Source organism: Pseudopipra pipra, chromosome 12 (genome assembly GCF_036250125.1).
Source record: "Pseudopipra pipra isolate bDixPip1 chromosome 12, bDixPip1.hap1, whole genome shotgun sequence".
Lineage (NCBI taxonomy): Eukaryota > Metazoa > Chordata > Aves > Passeriformes > Pipridae > Pseudopipra > Pseudopipra pipra.
The window spans coordinates 20586121-20609127 of record NC_087560.1 but is presented as its reverse complement, the minus strand read 5'-3'; the positions used below and the strand labels follow the sequence as shown (position 1 = coordinate 20609127).

Genomic DNA, 23007 nt, shown 5'->3' with positions numbered 1-23007 from the left:
GGCACAGCCAGGAACAGGGGAATGATGTTGGATAGAAATGCTCCTCGTTCCCCACGGAGCTCCGTGAGGTCCACGGGCTCACGGCTGCTGTGGCTGGGGTGTGGGAAGAGGTTTCTCTGGATTGATCCCACCCACAATTCCCAGCTCAGCACCTGCACCAGGGAGATGGATGTGAACTGCAGCTCCCTTGGGGGCCTGTCTGATGTGTTAACAATCCAACAAAACGTGGCAAACAGGAGAGCTCAGCCCACGCCCGGCGTCGGAATAAGACACAAAATTCCTATAAATTGAGTGTGTAAGTAGGGAAGATGAGGGGAGAATGACACAGGGAAGTGGGAGCATCGGCAGCACTTCTTTGGCAGCCAAGACTGGGGTGGCCTCTGCTGCCACCTCCATCCCTGCTCCCCCACACCATTCCAGGGCTGCTGGTGGTTGGGGGTGATGGGGATATTTGGGGGTGATGGAGGTGTTTGGGGGTGACACCAGTGTGGGCACAGCTTGCTGGCAGTGTTAGCAGCCACCACGGTCCTTAGGGTGAGGTGGGAGCCATCCTGGTCAGTGAAGGCTCTGTGGGAAGCTGGGATGGGGACATAGGAGCAGGATTTGGCCCCCAAGCCAGGGATCACACTGCTGCCCCATGGAGCAGCCAGCACCCCTCCTGCCCCACTCCTGGCACACCTTATTTCCCTGTTCCCACACGACTGGGCTCCTTCCCACCGGAATGTGGCACTGGGCAGGGAAGGACCAGGCTGGGACCGTTCCCTGCTCCCTGTTCCAGCAGCACCTCCCTGCCCTCGGCGGTGGGAACCAGCCCTTGGCTCGGGGACGCTGATGGAGATTTGCATCGGTCCATCATTAGGCTGTAACTCTCATTTAAGGCAATAAAGGTGCTTAATTTCACAGGGAAAACTTAATGGAGCACTCAGTTCCCATGCGCTGCTTCCCTGACATTTTGCAGTCTTTGAAAGTGTAACTTCATAACGGCCAGAATCCTGAACCCCCGGGTCCTCCTGACCCCCCAGCAAACAAAATAAAGCTCCTTGGAAAATAAAAAAATAAAATAAAATAAAAAAAAAAAAAGAGCAGGTGTTGTGGAAAAGTCAGAAGATGCAAATCCTTCCTTCTCATTAATGATTGTATTTATTCCACGATTCCACCTGTCCGTGTGACGTCTCTCCCTCACGGAGACTTCTCACAGCAGATTAAAGTGCACTTTTATCATTATTCTGAAAGGCATTTCATGAGGGAACATTAGTTCTCCTACATTATTCCCGCGTGTTATAAAAAGTGTCTTTTTAAAATATTAGACAGCAATCGAGGTTAATTTAAACCACATCAAACACGCTCGGCTGGTTTGCTGCAATATTCCCCCCCAGCGCTCGCTCCCGGCTGCAGCGGCCGCGGGCACGGCTCGGCTGAGCCGCCGGGTCTCCGGGCTCTGCTCCCGAGGGAGAGGCAGGAGGGTGATGGTGATCCAGGCTCTGCTCTGCAGACTCCACACAGAGGACACAGGCAGGGCTGGAGTATCGGAACAAGCTTCATCCCGGTGCCCCGAGCCCGGGGCTGCATCCCCTGGAGAGGGGATGGAACTCGTCCAGGGGCCTCCTCCGAGCACCACAACACCTCTGGACCCCACTGGAGACAAAACACTGCTGGGCTCTCGGTGCCAAGGCCAAGGCAGAGCCAAGGGTGGTATTGGGACAGGGCCAGGGATCCCTCAACGTCCCCAGGAAAGCTGAATCCCTTTCCTGCCATGACTTCCATCACTGCTGCTGCTCCCGCAGCCCCGGCTGTGTCCCCCCGAGGGAGATGCTTGGACTTTGCTGGTGGAACAAGTTGCCCAGAGAAGCTGTGGCTGCCCCATCCCTGGAGTGTTCAAGGCCAGGTTGGACGGGGCTTGGAGCAACTTGGTCTGGTGAGGGTGTCCCTGCCCATGGCAGGGGGTGGGACTGGATGGGCTTTAAGGTCCCTTCCAACCTCCACCACCCTCTGATTCTGTGATTCTATGACCCATTTTCATCCAAAGTCATTCCTCCAGGAGCCAAAAGTTTATAGAGCTTTTAAATATAAACTGTTCCACCCTTATCACCTCAGTGAACAAGGACTTTGCAGATCCTGTGGTCATTCCGAGCCGCAGCGTTTTATCACGTCGGGCAGAGCAATCTCCCCTTCCCGCCGCCCGAGGGGCCGGATCCGGCAGCGCCTCACTTGGCATTCCAGCCACATCCTCCTCGAGGAGGACCTATCAGCCAGATACCTGAAAACACATTTTCAACTCCAGTGAGCAATTGACTTTCAAAGCTTGTGATGCTTGTCAGCCGTGTCTCCGAGGGCAACAAACAAACTCCGGAGAGCGGCGAGCCGGCTGCTGCCGGAGGAGGAGAGCACGGAGGGGGAGGATGCTGCTTGTATTTTAACACTATTTATGGGCTGTGCAGCACTCAGAGGAGAAAAAACAAACCTGCAGGAACTTTGTTCTGCTTTGCTTGGTGGTGTCTTGTTATAGGAGCATCTTCCTGGCTCTGCAGCTACCTGGGAGATGTTGTATCCATATCCGTGTCCATACCCATATCCATATCCAAGACCTGAGAGTTCCTACAGGGACTAGAGGGGCTCCAGGAGAGCTGGAGAGGGACTTGGGACAAGGGATGGAGGGACAGGACACAGGGAATGGCTTCACAGTGCCAAAGGGCAGGCTTAGATGGGATATTGGGAAGGAATTCTTCACTGTGAGGGTGGGCAGGCCCTGGCACAGGTTGCCCAGAGAAGCTGTGGCTGCCCCTGGATCCTTGGAAGTGTCCAAGGCCAGGTTGGACGGGGCTTGGAGCCACCTGGGCTGGTGGGAGGTGTCCCTGCCCAGGGCAGGGGGTGGAACTGGATGACAATTAAGCTCCTTTCCCACCCAAACCATTCCAGGATTCCACAGTCAGGCAGCACAGCTCGCAGCTCATCCCTCCCATCCTTCCGAGGTGTGGGGAGCACAGTTTTCAAGGCAACGCTTTCATCTGGTAAATAACTTGTTATTAATTTGCATGAGGGCCAAACTCCTGAGCCGTGTCTGCTTCCAGGCTCTGCACGGAGCAGACACGGCCGGGGGAACTCGGAGCAGCCCGGAACCAGTCGGCCCTGTTTGGGAATGCCGGGACTATCCGGGCTGCTTATTTAAAGCCTTAAAAAGCAACCGACTTCCTTGAAGTCATTAAAGTCTAACCTTTAAACTCCAGGAGTCTAATGGTTCAAGCCAAGCATAATGCTGAGGCACATCTGTGATAAATCTGCTTTTAATCTCCACAAAGTGCTTTTCGTGGATTCCAACGTGAACGTATGAGGTGTTAGATGAACACACTGAGTGCTAGTAAAATACACCCGATTGTAATCTATTACCTTTTACACAAAGCAGCATTTAGTTTTATTAACTATTGAAATATACTGAAAACTGTTAAAAAAGCACCGTGTAAATCTCTGAGATTCATGCTGCTTGATTTTATAGAGGCCTAATTCCTTGCAAAAGTAGCAGGAGAGTAGTTCGGCCAATGACTTAATCGTTTGTAGCTGATTAACAGCAACCTCCCACCTAATTCCAGGGAAGGGCTGGATAATGAGGGGCCAAGCGCTGTGCAGGGATGGAGGGGGCACTGTGAGAGCTGGTACCTGGCCCTGACACCCCATTGCACCCCAAAGCTCCTCTCTGCAGGGGCGGAGGGGCTGAGGTGCAGCTTCACCAGAGGGTGTTTAAAACTGGGATGTCCCTGGCCTCAGGTGTGTGCTGGGGAAGGATCATGGAATGGTTTAGGTGGGAAGGGATCTTAAAAAGCTCACCCAGTTCCACCCCCTGCCAAGGGCAGGGACACCTCCCACTAGCCCAGGTTGCTCCAACCTGGCCTTGGACACTTCCAGGGATCCAGGGGCAGCCACAGCTTCTCTTGGCAACCTGTGCCAGGGCCTGCCCACCCTCCCAGGGAAGAATTCCTTCCCAATATCCCATCTGTCCCTGCCCTCTGAAGCCATTTCCTGTGTCCCATCACTAGGACACAAGTTCCTCAGGTGCAGCAGTGGAGGATCCCACCGTGCAGCCCTGGCTGGGGGTCAGGGGGTCGGGGCTGCCTCCTGCCCACCCCTGTGCCCTGGGAAGGGCCTTCCCAGCCCGTGGCTGCCCACGTGTGCCCCGGGAGTTTCCAGGGGCAGCAGCAGGATGTGGGGTGAGTCAGCACCAGCCGCAGCGGGTCGGATGGGGGGTCTGGGCTTCCCCTCCCGCCGCTGCCCCCGCAGGTGATGAGGAAAACCCAACCCACACAGGAACCATGGGACGTGCCCGGGGCCACCTCCCAGCCCAGCGCTGCGTGGGGGGAGCTGGAGCTGCTCCCTGTGCTACCAGCCCAGCTCAGGGGGTGAGGAGCTCTGCTGGGGGGCACAGGGGGGTGTCCTGCTCCGAACTGGGCAAGGGGAGGCTGAGGACGTTTGGTGTTTGAACCTCACCCTGAGCTCAGGGTCACACTCCTGCTTGAGCCATCGACCCCCAGAAAGGCACAGCAAGGGGCACTCCTCTCCTACAGACAGGGGTGCAGCCCAGCAGAGCAGCCCCCTGCCTGGCACACGTGGGGACAGGCTGGTACCCCCGGGACACAGGGATGGGGATGTCCCCGGGACACAGGGATGGGGATGTCCCTGGGACACAGGGATGGGGATGTCCCTGTGAGCCTTGGCTGCAAAGCCAGCGTGGGGCCGTGGGGTTCATCTGCCCCCTCGTGTGCCAGTGTCTGAGCTGAGCCTGTGGGGGAGGCTCTGGGACTGCCAGAGCCACCATGGGATTTGTGCCCCTCGGCCACCTCAGTGCTGCCCATCCGTGATTTCCCAGCAAATCCTGGCACTGCCCACCTCTGGCTGCACCACGGGGATCCCAATCCAGGGCTGATCCAGGGCTGGGCCTGGGGCTGAGCTTTGATGGGTTTGATCCAGGGCTTATTCTGGTGCTGAGCCAGGATGGGGCTGAGCTGGGACTTGTCCTGGTGCTGATCCAAGGCTGGTTCTGGTGCTGAGTCAGGATGGAGCTGACTGGGGGCTGGTCCTGGTGCTGAGCTGGGATGGGGCTGAGCTTGGATGAGGATGATCCAGGGCTGCTCCTGCTCCTGCTCCTGCTCCTGCTGCTGCTCCTGCTCCAGGGCTGGTCCTGGTGCTCAGCTGGGATGCAGATGAGCCAGGGCTGATCCTGGTGTTGATCCAGGGCTGGTCCCAGTGCTGAGCTAGGACAGGGCTGAGCTAACACTGGTCCCAGTGCTAAGCCAGGGCTGGCCAGGGCCTCCTCAGCACACAGGGAGGTTTGGATTCTGGGACTGAGCTCCTCTCCAGCTCTTCATCTGCGCTTCTACAGCCAGCGGGGCTAATTGTCAGGAAAACACGCATTTGAGGGGGAAAAAAATCCTGTAAGCCACAGCAAACCATAAACACGGGAATAATTAAAAGATATGCAAGGCCAGAAAGTTAGCACAACAGTAGGTGATTTAAATATGTGCACGGGGAGCTCTCACAGTGCTTCCTGGCCAGCTGCTCCCCGAGGGCTCCGGAGCAGGGCAGGGAACGTTTGTTGGGGTGCCAGCAGCACGGAGCAGGGCAGGCAATGTTTGTTGGGGTGCCAGCAGCACGGAGCAGGGCAGGCAATGTTTGTTGGGGTGCCAGCAGCACGGAGCAGGAGCTGCACAGCCGGGCACGGAGGTGGCAGGAGGCAGCTCCACACGGATCTGCCGGGGCACGGCTTTATTTTAATAAAAAGCTAAATTGAAAAAGGTTGTTGGAAAGGCTGTTCCAGATCTAGAGGGAAATAACTCCGGTCCAGGGCTGAGGAAGCCAAAATGTGTTTTGGTTCTTTCCACTTTTGGAAGAACTGTCGGTAGTTGTTGGGGTTTTTTTTTTCTCTTGCTCTTTCTCTTTCCTCCCCCTCATATGATTATTCAATTTGCCATGAAAGCTGGGACCAAACCAAAATCTCCGTGCCAAAACCTCCGCACTTGGAGAACATTTGGACCCTGAGCTGGAGCTTAAATTACATCTTGCACATGGTCCCAGCCGCACTGGATTAAAATCCAAGATATACACGAGTTCCTGGTTGTTGAAACCCGGCTCTGAAGGAGCTGCTTGCTGCCCGGGGGGTTCTCTGTCTTCCCAAACCCAGGGAAAAAAATACCCTGGTGCTCTGGGACGAGTTTCCCGTGTCGGGACCCCCGCGGGTGCTGCGGTGCCGGGGTCACAGCTGCCCTTTGGGGGCTGTTGCACTGTTTCTGCCCCAGTGTGGAGTTGGGGGTCCCTCATTGCTGGGTCGGGCAACTGCTCCCTCCCTTTCCTGGGAAGGAAACCCCTTTGGCAGCTCAGCCGGGGGTGGGCGGGATGGGGAGGGAGCAGCTCCCGCCAGCACCAGGGAGATGGGGAGATAAGGGCTGGCACTGCTCGGCTGCACCACGGGGGAGCTCAAAGCCCTGGAGCAGCCACAGCCCAAAGGCCGGACACGGTGACAGTGGGCTGAGAACACCCCTGGCCTCGGGGAGAGGTGTCTGCCACACCCTCGGTGTGGCCAGGCCAATTCCCAGTGGGATCAGCCTTTCCCAGCAGCGGGATGGTCCTCTCCAACTCCATCGTTTCCCTCTCCACCCGGGGGCCTCCTTTTCCATGGGATCCCTGTGAGACCCAGGCCATGGCCACCAGAGTTCTTGCCCTGGACACTCTCCTTTCACACTTTCCAAATCCCCTTCTTCTCCCTCCATTCCCACGTCTCTTCCCACTCCTTTGCATCCCACGCAGCCCACAGACACATCCTCCTCCCGTGGAGCCCATGCCCGGGGAGCTCTCGGCCTCATTTTAGCCCGAACAAGGTGTTCCAGCGATTATTGCCCCTAAATAATGTGGTTTAACAATTAACAGCTTGTTTAAAGAGCATTTGCATTTCCCCGCTGCCGAGCAGGAGGCTTTAATCTCCGCGCACAAACAGCGTCGCGTCGGGACAAGCTGCGGGATCTCCGGGCCGTCCTGGCCCTGCTCCGCTGTCCCTCGCCGGGGTTTTGCCGTGGATTATCCCACGGTGCTGCCGAGCCCGGGCTGGCCGGGCCGGTGTCGCGGGGCTCGGCAGGAGGGGCCGCGCGGTGCCGGCCCTGCCGCTCCACCGACCTCGGGCTCCTTTGAACGCGCCCGTTTCAATTATCCCTAATTCCCAGCGGTGCGTTAGAAGCCAGACGGCTTTGAAGCTGGGAGGGGATCTGCGCCGTTTCCAGGTGGGAGCAGCGCGGCCGCCCCGGCCACATGAAAAAATGAGATTTCTGCAGCTATTAGAGAAGTGTCTTTTAATGATTTAATGAAACAGCCGCGCAGAACGTGTTCTCTCAGATGTCCAAACCCCAGTGCAACAAACGACCAGATTCCGCCCATGCATCATCAGGGAAGGATTTTCCAAGGCAACCTGGGATGTCCATAATGATGGAGCTGAAAGGGACCCGAGAAGGTTCATCACTGCTCCAATTCTCACTCGGAGCTCACCCCGCTCCATCCTTTAGCGTGTGTAGAGACAAGGGAGCATCTGAAAGTGGAACAGCAGGGCCATAATCCCATTTATTTTGGGGATGTCTGGTGCCCTTTCGCAGGCACTGCTGATAAATGCTGGGTCAGGCCGCATTGTTCTCTCTGAAACCAAGAAACAGAAGCATTAATCATCCACCCAGGCATTTATCGTGGTTCGGGGGCATTCATTTGATGGTCTGTCATTTCCCTTTGGTTTGGGTGTTGTGGAGTTGTATTCAAAACACCCTCAATTAGATGTAACTGATGATATGGAGCTGTTTGAGGGACCGGCGGTGCCTCAGAGCAGGAGGTTCAGGAGACCGACACAGCCCTGGGAGCAGCCACCTCTGACACCAGGGAGGAGCAGGGGGCAACCAGGCTTCCCTTGGAACCACAGAATCCCACAATGGTTTGGGTTGGAAGGGAGCTTTAAAGGCCTTCTAGTCCAGCCCCCTGCCATGGGCAGGGACATCTCCCTGCTTGTGGCTTCCCCATCCCTGGAAGTGTTCCAGGCCCGGTTGGATGGGGCTGGAGGCAACCTGGGCTAGTGGGAGGTGTCCCTGCCCAGGGCAGGGGGTGGAACGAGATGAGCTTTAAGGTCTCTTCCAACCCAAACCGTGCTGGGATTCTATAGCACAGAGCTTGATCCCTCTCCATGCATCCCGGCAGGGAGCCAGGCAGGCCACAGTGCCCAGATCAAAGGTGCCCAGAGGGGAGGGAGAGCTGTGGCCAGTTCCCTGTGCAGGGCAGCACTGGCAGCTCCGGGACGAGCGTGTCCCAGCCTGTGCCTGCCGTGGGCTGGCCCCGGGCACTGGGCGAGCTGTGGCCCGGTCATTAGGGGTGGGTTTGGCTCCTGGCTCAGCCACGGCCTCGTTGCACAACCCGTGTGGAGCAGGTGAGGTCCTGCCCCGCTGGTTTGGCTCCCGAGAGCTGCTCCGAGCGCAGAGCACCCCGTAATGACCCGGCTGATCTGTGGCTGCCCGGGGAGTCCCAGCCCAGTGGGCAGATCAGAGGAGCTGCCTGCAAACAGCTCTGTCATCCCCCCAGCGCTGGCTGCGACACCCTTATCTCTCCCAGACTGGGGCAGCTCCTCAGCACAGGCTGCCCGGGGTGCCCACGGTGCCAAGGGCACAGCAGAGCAGCAAACACCCATTAGGTGCTGGGTGGTGCCTCCCGAAGCGACAGTGACCACAGCAAAGCCTGGCTGGAGCATCGGGCTGAGGGGCAGCACAGGGCAGGGCAGGAGCTGGGTGGGAACGGCCCAGGCTGGGGCATCGCTGTGCCAAGGAGAGAAACTCATGTGGGGAGAAAAGTGAGGACCTCCCCTGCCCACCACGGCCAGAGAGCTGGAGAGGGGCTTGGCATAAGGGATGGAGGGACAGGACAAGGGAGAATGGCTTCCCACTGCCAGAGGGCAGGGTTAGAGGGGATATTGGGAAGGAATTCCTGGCTGTGAGGGTGAGGAGGCCCTGGCCCAGGTTTTCCCGAGAAGCTGTGGCTGCCTCTGGATCCCTGGAAGTGTCCAAGGCCAGGTTGGACGGGGTTTGGAGCAACCTGGGATAGTAGAAGATGTCCCTGCCCAGGGCAGGGTGGGAAGGAGATGAGCTTTAAGGTCCCTTCCCTCCCAAACCATTCCATGGTTCTATGATTTTAAACACTCTGGAAAGCCCTGTCTCCTAAAGACCTGCTCCAAAACAACCCAGGGAAAGGCAGCTGCTGTCCTTTCAGAGGAGGATGATTTACTCCATCCCTGGGATGATTCACTGGGAGCTGGTCTGGGCTGTTTGGTCAGGGCCGTTTTGCAGGCTGGGCTCAGCTCCTGGGGCAGCCTCACCTCGGGGGCCCCGTGCACAGCAGCTCCCAGTTCCTGACCTCTCAGCTCACCCACTGAGTCTGGGGGCCTTTTGGGGTGCAGGGCCGCACCCTGGCAGCCATTCCCAAGGCTTTTCCCCTGGGAATCGAAGCACACCCAGGCTGGGGTGAGCCGTGCCCCACACCGAGCCCTGGAGCCGCCCGAGCCCCTCCCGTGGGTGCAGAGCAGGCAGGTGGCAGAGCCAAAGCCCCCCATGGGACACTCCTGGCAGCTGCCCCGTGTGGGGCCGGCAGGGCTGCTCCAGCCCCGCTCCGGGAGCGCCGAGCCAGGGCCGGGCTCGTTAGGGATGCCACAGTAACGCCTCTGTTCTTCCCAGAGCCCGCAGCGCTCGCCCCGGCTCCAGGCAGTGCCCTGGCTGTCTCCAAAGAGTGTGAAGCCCTTCTAAAACTTTCCGGCTGGCTGACAAAGTCCTCGGTGATGCGGCGGCCCCAAGTATTTGCTTGATCTTCTGTTGCCACACATTCTTCCGAGAACACCCCGCGCAGCAACGCGCGCACGTCACTCCCCTCCCGAGAGCTGGCGGCCGCGCTGCCGCTATAAACCAGGGCTGACAAGTGTCAGACCTCCTGCCAAATCCGCGCTGACTGGCATTCTCATGAGTGTTGGTCAAACAGTAAAATCCATTCATTTGTCTAAAAACAAACCCACAGCATTCTCCTTGTCTCGGGCTGGGACAAAGCCTCTGCCTGTCTGCTCCCAGCGTCCTTCCGATGGGGGCAGGGGGCATCGCCCCCTCCCAGCCCCACAGCTGGCACCGGGGGGGTGGCACGGCCCCCCCGGGTGTTCGTTGGTGGGGGAGGTTTAAGCAGGAGCCCTGGCAAAGCAGGACATCTAAAGCTTGGGAGGCATTGCAGCGGGAGGCGGCGAGGTTGATGTTCCAGCACAAGGTTTGATCCCCTCTGTCCTCCAGCACTGCAGACCAGGACTGTGTTCCCAGCCCCAGGACAGTGTCACCATCCCCGGGACCCACCTCTGCCCCCATGGACTCCACAAGGCTTCCTTCTCCCCGGCCATGGCACACGGATCAGTTGGACTGGTGCTGCTGGGAGTGACGTGTGCTCCTCGTGTGTGATTGAAGCTGCTGAGGAGGGAGATGCTTCCCTTCCAGCCCAGCACCAGACTGAGCAGCAGAAATGTCTCTCCCTGGAGTGGGGCCTTCAGGAAGCTGTGGGTGTTTATTCCTTTTTTGCAGACGTTGGATTTGTGCTGGGAGGAAAGTGGGAAACAGGAGGTGAGCATTGTACAAACCCAGCAGCTCCCGAGAGCAGCTCGTGCTCAGCATTCGGCCACTGAGCGATGCTTTGAAGGCCTCTGGGATCCCAGGGGTGGGAACAGCCCTTAGTCCTGCAGCCTGGGTGGCTTTGAGGACCAGCCCTCTGCAGACACACACCGTGTTTTACTGGCATGAGGAGGGGCCTCTTCATCTTCCCTCTCCTCCGTTTTCTCTTGCTTTGATGCAGCTCCTCGCAGGGATCCCAACCTCCACGCTGCTCCTGCCATCACAGAGGCACACGGGGAGCTTGGCTGTGGAAAAGCAGGTACCTGCCTGAATTTTTGATGTCAGAGCTGCCAGGAGAGTGATGAGGTGGCTTTGGAATCAAAATTGTCCCTTACACGGGGTCCTGCTCTTCTGCAGCCATTGGCTCAACCCAGCCTAGGGGGCTCTGAGGATGCTGCCCCTCACTGTGGCTGCACGAGGACCAAAGGCTCCCAGTGCCTTTTGGGGGATTCCTGGGCTTCTGGACAGCTTGGAAGTTATCACTCCTCAGTGCTGACAGCCTGTTTTAGCCCCAAAGCACATGATTTAGGGTCGGGCTATAAACCATGGTTAATGGGCAAAGGAATGGGGTGCAGGGACAGAGGGTGCTGCCACTGTGCTGGCAGCCATGCCCTGCCTACCAGGGGATGGAAAGAGCCCCATTCCCGTGGGAGGCAGCACGGGCAAGAAGTGGGAGAGTGGGAGAGTGATTATTTCCCCCCAAGAGAGCCCACAAAGAGCCCAGCAGATCCCGGGAGCAGCGCTGAGCTCCGGCTGGGCCCCGGCCCGGCGCTCTCGCATATCAGTGGTGAATGTCTTCCTGTTTAAAAGCTCTCAAAATCACAGGGGCAGCTTGTTTTGACATTTGATTAGCCACAGAGAACAACTTGAGAGTGCTTGAGTGAGTGAGTGAGTGAGTGAGCAAACTCCGCAGCGGGGCTGGTGCTGAATGCTCCGGCCTGCTGGCGATAGCGGGCAGGGGAGGGTGGGCACCGCTCCAGGGGAAGATAAGTGGGCTGCCGGGAGAGGCGAAGGCGAGGAGAGGAAGTGGTGAGTGAAGTCAGCTGAAAACAGGTTTTTTTTTGCTCGCTCTGACTCATAAATTTCATTAATACCTCGGCAGCATCTCCCCGGCCCCGCACGGAGCCGAGCGCTGGAGGGGGATCCAGCAGCGCAGGATGGAAACCCACCATCAGCGGGGGCGAGGGCTCGGGCCGGGATGACCTCTGTCCAGTGCGCTGGGGGCCTTTGCAGGCCCGGGAACAGCTCCTCTCGTGGATGGCAGAGCGATGCCGTTGCTGGAGCCCCGGGTGTGGGAGCAGCTCGCAGGCCGGGGAGCGGTGCCGGCAGGGTTTGGGGATCATCCCCGCTCCCAGCCGCCCTCCCGCACTCATGAACTCCCAGGGCTTTGTTTTCTTTCTCTCCCCAGACCGACAACATGTTGTGTCAGGTTGGTCGTGACACTGCAGGGCTGTTTTCCTCTCCCTCGCTATCATCGCTATCAAGTAGGAGTTAACAGCTCTTGTTTATACAATGACTATCTGGCCAGAGGCTGATTTAATACCTCCCACTTCTTTTAAGTGCAAATAGACTCTAATGTGTGTATTAGGCTACTTGAACGGCTGTTCTGGTGAAATACTCGCTTTCCAAATAACTTATCTACAGTTAATGCCGAGCAGAGGAGAAGAGCAAACTTCTTAAGAATTTAGCAATAAGAAAAAGAAAACAATCCGTTTAATATTCCGCTCTTCCCTTGGCTAAGCCTTTGGCCATGCCGAGCTCGCTGGGATTTCACAGGCAGGATCCCGAGATGGTTTATGGGTCAAGCCCTGATTCAGCTCCTCCCGAGCATCCCGAGCCTGAGCCCAACCGCTCTTGGAGCGGGCGATGCCCCATCTGGAGAGATGGAGATGCCACCGTCCCGCGTCCACGTTCCTCGCCGACCCCGAGCCACTGGAGCGTGGCAACCGGCGAGGTGGGAGCGGTAGCCACGCTGCACAGGCAACCGTCTGCAGCCACGCTTGGCAGGAGAGACAAAGAGTAACATCATCCCTGAGCGAAACTGCGGAGTTTCTGCTGAGTCACAGTCATCAGGGAATGGGGAGAGCAATTACAGCCGAAAACTGGGAAGGCATCCCAAACAAATTGGTTATAATTAACAAGTAGAAGAATAACACCAGTAATACCATTAGCAGGCCCAAAAGCCATTTGCAATATAATATCTATAATTAGACAGTGCACAGCAAAAGCCTGGGCTGAGCTGTTTGCCCCGGGAAGGGAGGGCAGGTGAGACTGTGGAGCAGAGGGATCACGGACCGGGATCCGGGGGTAGGGAGCACCTGAGAGAATCCAGGAGCATCCGTGAGGATCTGGGAGGATCTGATAGTGACCTGGCTCCGGCCGCGGGGACCGGGGAGGCTGGGAAGGGGACAGCCCAACCTGCTCTGCTCTCCCACCTCCCTCCGGGGTGCAGCCTGGCACTTCATACCCCTGAACATTCCCATCCCTGGAGGTGTCCGAGGCCAGGCTGGACAGGGCTTGGAGCACCCTGGTGTAGTGGAAGGTGTCCCTGCCCATGGCAGGGGTGGAAGGAGATGAGCTTCAAGGCCCCTTCCAGCCCAAATTGGAGCTGCGGGGTTCGGACCCGAGCTGCGATCCTGGGCGTGACCCCTCCTCCAGCTCCTCCTGTTGGTCCCAACTTCTTGGCTAAAACTTTGCAAATCCAGCCCTTTGGAGCTGCCTCTGCTGCCAGGAGCATCCCTGGACTGTCCCTCCCTCCAGCACCATGTGCACCCATGGGTGCCCCTCACCCACCTCCTCCCACCCCCCACCCCAAATTCAGGGAGACAGGGGAGAAAAGTGTTGCTTTTGATGCTGGGCCCCTCGGTGGGTGCCGGGAGGGGTTCTGGGGGTCCTGAGCAGGTTTTCTGCCCCCCCGGGCCCCCCTGTCCTGCTGCAGCAGCCGCGGGCGCTGGGCTGGGCCGGGCACAGGGATTGCTCAAGCGAACCCGCCGCTGAGGGTGAGGTCAATGGGAGTTTTGCTTGTGAAAGGACGGGGTAATCGGGGCCTGTTGTGGCAACACCAGCAACCGACGCTCTTCCCGGTCCCGCCTGCAGACGTCACAGAGTCCTGGAATGGTTTGGGTGGGAAGGGACCCCAAAGGTCCAGTCCAGCCGTGAGCAGGGACATCTTCCGCCAGAGCAGGCTGCTCCAAGCCCCATCCCGGTGCTGGCTGAGGATGCACGTGGCCACCGCCGCGGAGCTGCTGGTGCCAGAGCAGGATTGGAGCCTCTCTTGCCGAGGGGCTGTAAAACCTCCCTGCCAAGAGCAGATAAAGCCCAGCTCCCCACAAAGCCACACATCCGGCCTGGGAGCTCTCCCTGCTCGCCGCGGCCGCTCATTCGTATGCGTTTCGCTGCCTTCCCAGCCCTGAAATCCTTGTTTAGATAAACTTGAAAGCTAAAGGAAATTTGGCAGGCAGGGTCCTGCCCTGCGCGGAGGGCAGATAGTGTCACCTGCAATGTAAACACACACCATTGACCGGGGTTGGGACCGGCTTGTCAGCGATAAAGTCACCTCTCGGGGCGGCTCCCGTCACGCCGGGCGAGCTCGGCTGCTCCCGGGGCCGGGGAGGGACACACGTGGGTGCATGTGTGTGTGTGTGGCTCTGTGTGCACACGTGTGTGCGGGCAGGACTCGCCTCTCCCCCGGCCCCTCCTCTGCGGCCTCACAGCAAATCCACATGGAAGCTGCAGCCGGACTTTTTCCGGGAAGGAGAGATAAAAATTTTGGGGGAAAATAGGTGTCCTGCCGTGGGTGTTTTGGACCCGTTTCCCTCAGGGAGGCTCGGGGTGACTGGGGCTGTGCAGATGTTCAGCCCCTTCCAGCTGTTCCAAACCTCGTCCTGAGGGATCCTTCTTTATTCCCTGCAGCTGAACCACGGCCCCCAGGACGGCCCAGCCCCCGGGAAGGGGTGAGGGGGGCTCTGTCCACCCCCCAAGGGGCCAGGACCTGGGGGTCACTGGGGCCAGCGGGGGTGGCAGTGCCAGGTCATCATGTGTGGGAGGATGGGGACAGTGGGTGTTCCCCACAGGGGCCCTTTGGGAAGGGGAAGGGGAAGGGCAGCTCAGATGGTTTCCCCGAAAGGGTGGCATTGCAGTGGGGACAGGACAGTGTCACAACACCCTGTGCCCAGAAGCTGAGCCCGAGGTTTGTCCCCAGACAGGGTGGGGAAGGGCATCTCCTGCTTCCCTTCCCGGCTGTGAGACCTCATGGGGGGGCCAGGGCTGCACGTTGGCATCGCCTGGGCACAGCTCAGGGACGGGGCACATCGGGGCCAAAACCACCCCTGGACCAGGGGAGGGACCACCCCATCACCCTGAAGGACCCCAGTGCCTCCTGCTCTCCCTGGGCTGCTCCACTGCCACACCCCCCTGGGAAGCTGCCTTTGCCAGGCACCCAAATGATGACATTGGCCTTCAGTGAGTGTCCCCAGAGCCCTCATCCCCATCCTCATCCTCAGCTGGTGGTGTTGGCTGCTCCAGCTGGAGCAGAACTGGGAAGAAGACAAGGTGCCTCCATCCTTGTGTCCCTCCTGCCCCTCATGGCCCTTAGAGGAGATGTCCCCAATCACAGTGACAAAGGCATCCCGTGGCTGGCTGGGAGAGGAGACAGTGGCTTCTCACACTGAGGCCTTTTCTAAGATCCTTAGGAAAAAAAAAAAACCCTCAGAAAAAGAAATTATGGGAAAAGATCACAGGTTTATAATTGGGATGTGCAAATATCAATTTAAGCAGATCTTAAATCAATATGAACCAGAACGTTTCCTTTCACCCCTAATCGTTCTCTTTCTTCTTTTTTCTTCCTTTTTTTTTTTTTTTTCCCAACCAGGTGAGTTTTAATAAGCTAAAATAAACCAGCTCCTATTTCAGCACAGTCCCAGTGTGAGGAATATCAATTAACGAGAGACATCCTTGGTCGTTTGAGTTCACCACAACAGCACAGGAGCTGCAGCTCGATGGGAATGGGAAGAAAATTACAACCTTTTCGGGGAAACCATTAAGTAAAAATCAGAATTTGTCCATAAGTACCACTGGGGGAGGGGAGCAGCTCAGCTAATGTGTTCTATTTTGAGCCGTGAAGTGAATTTTCAGTGCAAAATCGCTGCTTTCCATCGCTCCCCCCACGGCCTCACGTCCCCGGAGCTGGGACCCGGAAAGCTTCTGGGACAGAGGGTCTGGCTCAGCCCCACCCCTGGAATCACCCCACTTTTCACACTTTTCCAGCTCAGTGAGGCACAGAGCGAGGATCATCATGGAATCACAGAACCCTGGAATGGTTTGGGCTGGAAGGGACCTTAAAGCTCATCTCATCCCACCCCCTGCCATGGGCAGGGACACCTCCCACTAGCCCAGGTTGCTCCAAGCCCCGTCCAACCTGGCCTTGGACACTTCCAGGGATCCAGGGGCAGCCACAGCTTCTCTGGGCAGCCTGTGCCAGGGCCTCCCCACCCTCACAGCCAGGAATTCCTTCCAAAAATCCCCTCTAACTCTGCCCTCTGGCAGTGGAAACCCATTCCCTGTGTCCTGTCCCTCCATCCCTTGTCCCCAGTCCCTCTCTGGCTTTCCTGGAGCCCCTTTAGGCCCTGGAAGGGGCTTTCAGGTCTCCCTGGATCCTTCTCCATTTGAACTCCCCCAGCTCTCCCAGCCTGGCTCCAGAGCAGAGGGGCTCCAGCCCTGGGAGCAGCTCCATGGCCTCTGGGCAGGATGGGAGGAAGGGCAGTGCCTGTCCTGTCCCCAAGGGCCTCACAGATCCGAGGGTTTCCAGGTGCTGCTCCCTGTGCTCTGCAGTCTCCCGGGACTGATGTGAGTGTGTGACACCAGCAGCACTGGGCACGTTCCTCCACTAAATAGCTGTCACCTTGGAAGCACTTGGCAGAGGGAACTGCCAGGGAGAGCACTTTGCAGGAGAAATAAGGACTGGTTTCACCACTAATATTTCCAGGGTTGCTCATTGCCATTAATTTTCTCTGCTCTCCAGCAGACGAGGCCTCAGGAGCCCCCCCTGCTCCGTGTGCTTTGGAGAACTGTGCGCTCACGTCCTCCCAGAGACTGGGCCGGGGTCTGCCTGCCTGGCTGCATCCAGGGGGGGCTTTGCACCCCGGGGTGCACCCAGTGGGTGCCCCGATGGGAACCCCAGTGATGCTCCCGTGGGTGACTCAGTGTGCACCCCGCTGTGATGGGAACCCCACTGGGCACCCTATGGGCATCCCAATGGACATTCAACTGCACCCTGATTTGCACCCCAGCGGGCACTCCAAGTGCACCCACGTGCCCGGTGCAGCGCAGGGACTCTGCAGAGAGCTGCTGCCTCGGCAGAGTGCAAGCAAAGGAAAGGCCCAAAGGGGGCAAAGTTAGGACACTAGGAGGGGGGGCTGGCGGAGGAGGCGGGCAGGGCGCGGTGGCTCCGGGCCCGCGGTGGCTCCGGCTCCTCTCCGCGATCCGCTCCGGGTTTCTCGGTGCGCCCGCCGCGCCGCGCGGGCCCCACGTGGGGCAGGGGCGGGGCCTGGCGGCGGCAGCCAATGAGCAGCGCCGGGCGCTGACAGCGCCTGTCACGTCAACAGCCGGAACGCGCCCAATTAGCGGCGGCGGGGGGGGCCGGGACACCCCAATCCCGCACCCCGGGGGTCAGCGGGGCGCTCCGCACCCCCCGCACCGGGCAGCGGGGGCGCGGCGGGACCGCGGGGGGTTCCCCCCCCCCGTTTGATTGTTTAAACGGCGGCGTGTGATTATTGATGCCGAGGAGCCCCATCCGGCGCGGCGGTGCCGGGGCCGCTCGGCGCGGCCCGCCCGGCTCGGCGGTGACAGATTGTTTGAGCGGGAGGAAGCGCCGGCCCGGGCTAATTACGCCGCCATGGCGGGCGGGGGCTGCGCGCCGCGGCCCCGCGTGGCTTTGATTGACAGCGACGCTCCCCGCGGCCAATCGCGCCCGAGCGGCGGCCGGCTCCGCGCCGTGATTGGCGGAGGGGCGCGGCCCGCCGCGCGGTCCCACGTGGGGCGGAGGCTCCGTCTGACGCGCGGGCGAGCGGCCATTTTGTGCGCCGGGCCCGCCCGGGGGGCCGCGGCCGCGCCGGCCCCGCCGCCCCCGCCCCGCCGGGCCGCGGGCCTGGGGCCGCTCCCTCCGCCGCCCCGGCCGGGGGTCCCCGGCGGGGGTGCGGGCGGGTGTCCCCGCGGCGCGGCGGGAGGCGCTGACGTGAACGCCATTACCCGTGTTCCTCGTTAAAGCCCCTCGGGCGCGCGCGGGGGCGCGGAGCGGGGCCCTCACGACACATCAAAGCGGCCGCGCGGCCGCCGGGGGAGCCAGGGCGGCCATGTCGGCGCGGGGGGGGCTCGTCCCGCGCGCTCTGCGGGCGCGGCGGGCCGTGAGGGGAGAGCAGGGGGTGACACAGCGGCTGTGGGTGTCGTGCGGACCCGGCGCGGGGGCCCGGCCGCGTTCAGCCCGGGCCCGGCCGTTCTCGCCGAGGCCCGGCCGCTCCATCGCGGGCTCGGTCGGGCCGGGGGGACCGCGGGGGGCGTGGCTTGGAAGGGGGGCGTGGCACGGTAGGCGTGGCCTGCGGGCAGCCCTCTCGCGGACACAAGCTGGCATTGTGACGTCGCGCGCGGCGGCGCCCAATCGGCGCCCGCTCTCCGTGCCCCCACGTGGGCGCGGCGCGCCGCCATTGGCCGCGGCCGGAGCGGCCGGCCGGGTTTTGTCGCCCGCCCGCCGCCCCGCTCCGCCCGGGCGCTGTGGCCGCACCGCGTGCTCGGCGCTGCCGCCCCGCTCCGGCCCCGCTCCGCGACCCCCGCGCCCGCCATGGCCCCCGCGCCCACCGCCGGCCCCGCGGGACGCAGCTGAACGGCCGCCCCCGGGCGGGGGGATCCGCTCGCACTTCGCATGTCCGCGGCGCCCGGGAAGTCGGATGTGTACGGCCTTCCTCCCCCTCCTCCTCTCCTCCATGGCCGTCGTGCTCCGGCGTTAGTTCCTGGCTTTGCTTCCCCTTCTCCCGGCCGCAGGAATACCGCGGGACCATCCTCCCGCCGCCGCGTTTGTTGTTGTCGCTGTGGCTTTTTCGTCTATTTATTTTTTTTCTTTTTTTTTGGGGTGATTTTGCTTTTTTTTTTTTTTTTTCCGACAGCGAGTGCCGGAAGGAGGGGGGGGTGAGGAAGCGGAGGCCCGCGGAGCGCGGCGGCCGGGGGGGGGTCGGCACCTGGCCCCGGCGGTGCGGGGCTGGGCTCGGCTCCGCGGGCGCCTCCCCGGCGGTGCGGGGCCGGGGTGGGGGGGTGTGTGTGCGGGGGGGAACCGGCCGAGCCCGCTCCCCCCCCACCCCCTCCGCCCTCCCTCCTCCGCCCCCCGCACGGACTTTCCTCTCGTCCCTTTGTTCAGTTCTCGGCCTCTCCGGGAGCGCTCCGAGCCCGGCGGGCAGCAGCGGCAGCACCGCACGTCGCGATCGCCGTAGCGAGGCACGGCACGGCTCGTCCCAGTGACCGCGCCCCAGCCCGGCCATGTACCCCCAGGGCCGGCACCCGGTGAGTCCCGGTACCCCCCTCCCGACCCCCCTCCCGCACCCCAGTACCTCCCCCCGGCTCCCCCCCGCCGTATCCCCCCGGTAACACCCCCCGCACTCCCCGGTAACCGACCCCCGGTGCCCCCCCCGCAGGCTCCGCACCAGCCGGGCCAACCGGGCTTCAAATTCACCGTGGCCGAGTCCTGCGACCGGATCAAGGACGAGTTCCAGTTCCTGCAGGCCCAGTACCACAGGTGAGCCCGGGGGGACCCCCGGCTGCCCCCCCCGCCCCGCCCGCCCCCCCCGCCCCGCCCGCCCCCCCCGCCCGCGGGGTCTCACCCTCCGCTCTCCCCCCCCAGCCTCAAAGTGGAGTATGACAAGCTGGCGAACGAGAAGACCGAAATGCAGCGCCATTACGTTATGGTGAGAGACTTTAATCAGATTTCGGATCAGCCTGTAAATGTCATTAGCTGGGAGCCTGCGGACGGGGGGGACCGGGGGACCCCCCCCGGGACGGGCACTGCCTGCCCGGGGACCCCCGGAGGCGCTGGGGGGGTGCCCGGTGCCAGGCGCGCGGAGCCCCAGACGGCTGGAAGCGCAATCCCAAGTTTCCTGTTAACCCCTTTGTAGCGCTCCGGGGGGGCTGAGGGGGGGTCGGAGCAGCGCCCCCGGGCTCCGGGGGGGTCCCTCGGCGTGATGGGGGTCCTCCCCTTGCTGCTCCGAGGCGCGGGGTGAGGCCACCCGGGAGCCATCCCAGCTCACCCCGCTCATCCTTCCCGAGGGAAACGGGCTCTTTTGTTGCCTCAAACCCCTCTTTTTTAGCCAAATTTGCGTCGCGAGGCCCCCAGGTGGGCTCGGTTGGGTTTCTCCTGGGCTCAGCAGGATCCAGCACCCCCTTTCCCAGCGGCTCCCGGGGCTCCCAGCAGCTCCACTGGCCCCTGGGGGGGGGGAATAAATCCACCCCCCCAGTGAGAAGCTGGAATTTTGGCCAGACTCCGGGCTGTACCTGTTCTGCCAGGGCTGAGCAGACGCCTGTCACCCAGCTCTGCGCCTCTTTGTTTTTCTAAGTAGCTTAGGAGGAGAAAACAGGAGTCAAAAGGAGTGTCCCCTTGTTAAGTGCCTGCCAGTTAAACCCATAAACATCTGCTTATTATAAGGTGTAATTTCCTTGGCTACCAGTGCTTTAAGCCCAGTTTTGACCAGGATGCTTTTTGGTAATGACCTTATGCAAATACCTTCTGTGAAGTTAATTCAAATTCTTCTTGGCTCTCTTCTTTAATTGAATTTATTTGTATGTTTTTGTTCCCCAGTACTACGAAATGTCCTACGGTTTGAACATTGAAATGCACAAACAGGTGAGTAATTTCCAGGGGGGGAAGTTGGGATTGATTGATCTCCTGTTGCCCTTTTCCTCAACCCGAGGTAAAATGGGCCCTGATTGCACTAAATAGGGAATAAGTGCTGAAGGCAGGGATGTGACTCCAGGTGGGAATCCCGTGGCCTGGCAGTTGAATTGGGAACTGCAGGTTGTTGGCAGGTTGGTGTTTTGTCTGTGCTGCTGAGAAATTCGGGTTTTAAGCGGAGTGTTTATGCAGAGGGGTGAGAACAGCCTTGCCTTCCGTGCTGGGATGTCGGTACCTGGAATAGCGCGTTCCCAAAACTGGGAAAACACCGATGTGTGCTGCGATTGCCTCTGGTTGTGTTGTTGGTACAACAGGACTGTTTCTAAGGTCATACCCTGATCTCCTCTGCGCTGTAGCGTGAGACTGAGGAGGGAATTATCTCCAGGGCTCCGATAGCTTACGGTGTGTTGCTCAATGTCACGGATTTGTCTTTGCATCTGGGAAATGAAGCAATGTTTGGGGTTGGTTGGGTTGTTTTTTTTTTTTTCCTCCCTTCCAGTCTCCTCTAATATGTAACTTGCCTGAAGGAAAAAATAGAGAAGGCCCCAGCAGAATGTGGTGTGGTACCTTGATAAGATTATCGTTAAAGAGCCTAAAGGCTGCGCACATGATGGTAAAACTTAAAGGAATAAAGTTATTATTGAGATTAGACCTGATTATTTGTGCTGCTGCTGCTTACTGGTTTTAGAAGGAGTTCTAATTAAGAACTTAAGGCAGATAGGAGTTGACATCAACTTTGCCGCTCGCAAATCAGCCCCATTCAACTCCAAAGTGGTTTTGCTTAATAGCAGCATCGCCCTCCTCTAGGAAGCGTCGCTGGGAGCTGATGAAATGCAAAGCAGCGTCTCTGAATCTGCCTCTCTTTTCTTCCCTTTGCCTTTCTGCGGCGCAGTCACAGGGCAACGAAAATAATTCCTGCTTAGTCTTCAGTTTTTTTAAAAATATCTTCTCCCGTGCAGATAATCCCGACTCCTCACCCGCTCTCCGTGGCTCTGCCTGGACCCAGGCGGGGCAGGGCGGCCCAGGGGGAGCCCTGGGGGGCTGCGAGGGGCCGGGACCCCCGTGCTGGGGGAGGCCTCGGGCAGGGTTTGGCCTGGGGAGGTCGGGAGTCCCCCAGAGTGCAGGGGGTTTGTGTAGGCCCGTGGTGGAGTCCCGCGAGGAGGGGACGGTTGTCCAGAGGGACACGGACCCTGCGGCCGCTTCAGCGACGCCCCGAGGGATGGAGTGATGCCCGAGGGATGGAGTGACCCTGGAGGCGCTGGAGTAACGTGAACAGGGGTTCTTTGGGGAGAGGAAGTGCCTCTTCCCACCTGGTTGCTCGGTGTTGAACAGCTCCGCTCTGGGAGATGCTGGAATAATGCACGGAGATGTTGGGCTTGTTCTCTCCATGGAAGCTTTGGAAGGAATTGCCGTTCCTGAGATGTGCAGTGTGTTTTCCCACCGGTCCGTGGATGGAACCCAAGGGATCAGTGAGGTCTGACACCCTTGGGAGGTGCAGATGGATCACCCCATCCTCCGCTCCGCCGACCGTGACCACGTGGGGCGTCTTCTCTTGATGTGTCCGTGGTGGTTTTGGGGGGTGACTGAGGAGCCCCGGAATTCCCAGGGATGGTTTTGTGCCCCGGGAGTTTCTGGGTGGTGGTGGCGGCCCGGGAGGCCCGGCGTGGTCAATGTGCTTCGCTGGGAGCTTTGCAGGGGAGCGGATAAATCCCGTCCGGATGGTTCCAGGCTGTGCCGAGCATCCCTGCCCGCTCGGCGAAGTTTGGGAGGCGAAGCCGCCTCGTTATTTAATTGACAGCAAAGCGCGCGGGGCCGGAGGAAAACAAAGCCCCGCGAGCTGCTCCCGGCGGCGCTTCCAGGCGAAAATGGGGCGAGAGGGAGCGGCGGGATGGGAGAGCCGGACCGCAGCGGGGGCCTGCCGAGGGTTTTCCCCCTCTTTCGGGCCGCAGCATCCCCCTGAAAGGCATCCCTGCCGCAGCATCCCCCCGCAAGGCATCCCGCTAATTGCGGCGTGGTCCTGCCTGCATCTGGTTGAGGGTGGCTGGTCCTGAACAAACAAGTTTATCAGCTGACCTGTTTAGCGGTTGACTTGTGTTTATCTGCACACAATCAAGTAGACTGAAGTGCTTGAATTATTCATGCAGTGTCCTGCCCTCCAGACTTGACTGCTTGTGATTACATCTGCTCCAGACAAACATTGATGGATACTTCATCTTTAAGCAAAAGGGGATTGTCTGTCTGTGGGCTTATATAACAGATTATCTCTTCTACGCTGAATATTAAGTGTGTGCATATGTGGCTGCGTGTGGGGTTGTTGTGTTGTTTTGTTTTTTTTTTTTCCTTCCCCCCTTTCTTCTCGTTTTGTTTCTTGTTAAGTAAAAAAATGTACTT

General features: G+C 59.8%; 1 protein-coding gene across 9 annotated transcripts in view; it reads left to right on the top strand.

Annotated features, from left to right (window-relative positions):
- Positions 1-18435: 18435 nt before the first annotated feature.
- Positions 18436-23007, top strand: part of TLE3 (TLE family member 3, transcriptional corepressor) — a 28078-nt gene continuing 23506 nt past the window's right edge. For 6 of the 9 annotated variants that reach the window (XM_064669336.1, XM_064669334.1, XM_064669335.1 and 3 more), the window contains exons 1-5: positions 18437-18683; positions 19093-19235; positions 19367-19467; positions 19573-19636; positions 20524-20568. In XM_064669336.1, coding sequence (XP_064525406.1) covers positions 19212-19235; positions 19367-19467; positions 19573-19636; positions 20524-20568 — 234 coding nt within the window. In that variant the 5' untranslated portion in view covers positions 18437-18683; positions 19093-19211. Of the gene's footprint in view, positions 18684-19092; positions 19236-19366; positions 19468-19572; positions 19637-20523; positions 20569-23007 lie in introns of all 9 variants that reach the window. The other 3 variants (XM_064669328.1, XM_064669329.1, XM_064669327.1) reach the window with 1 other exon arrangement.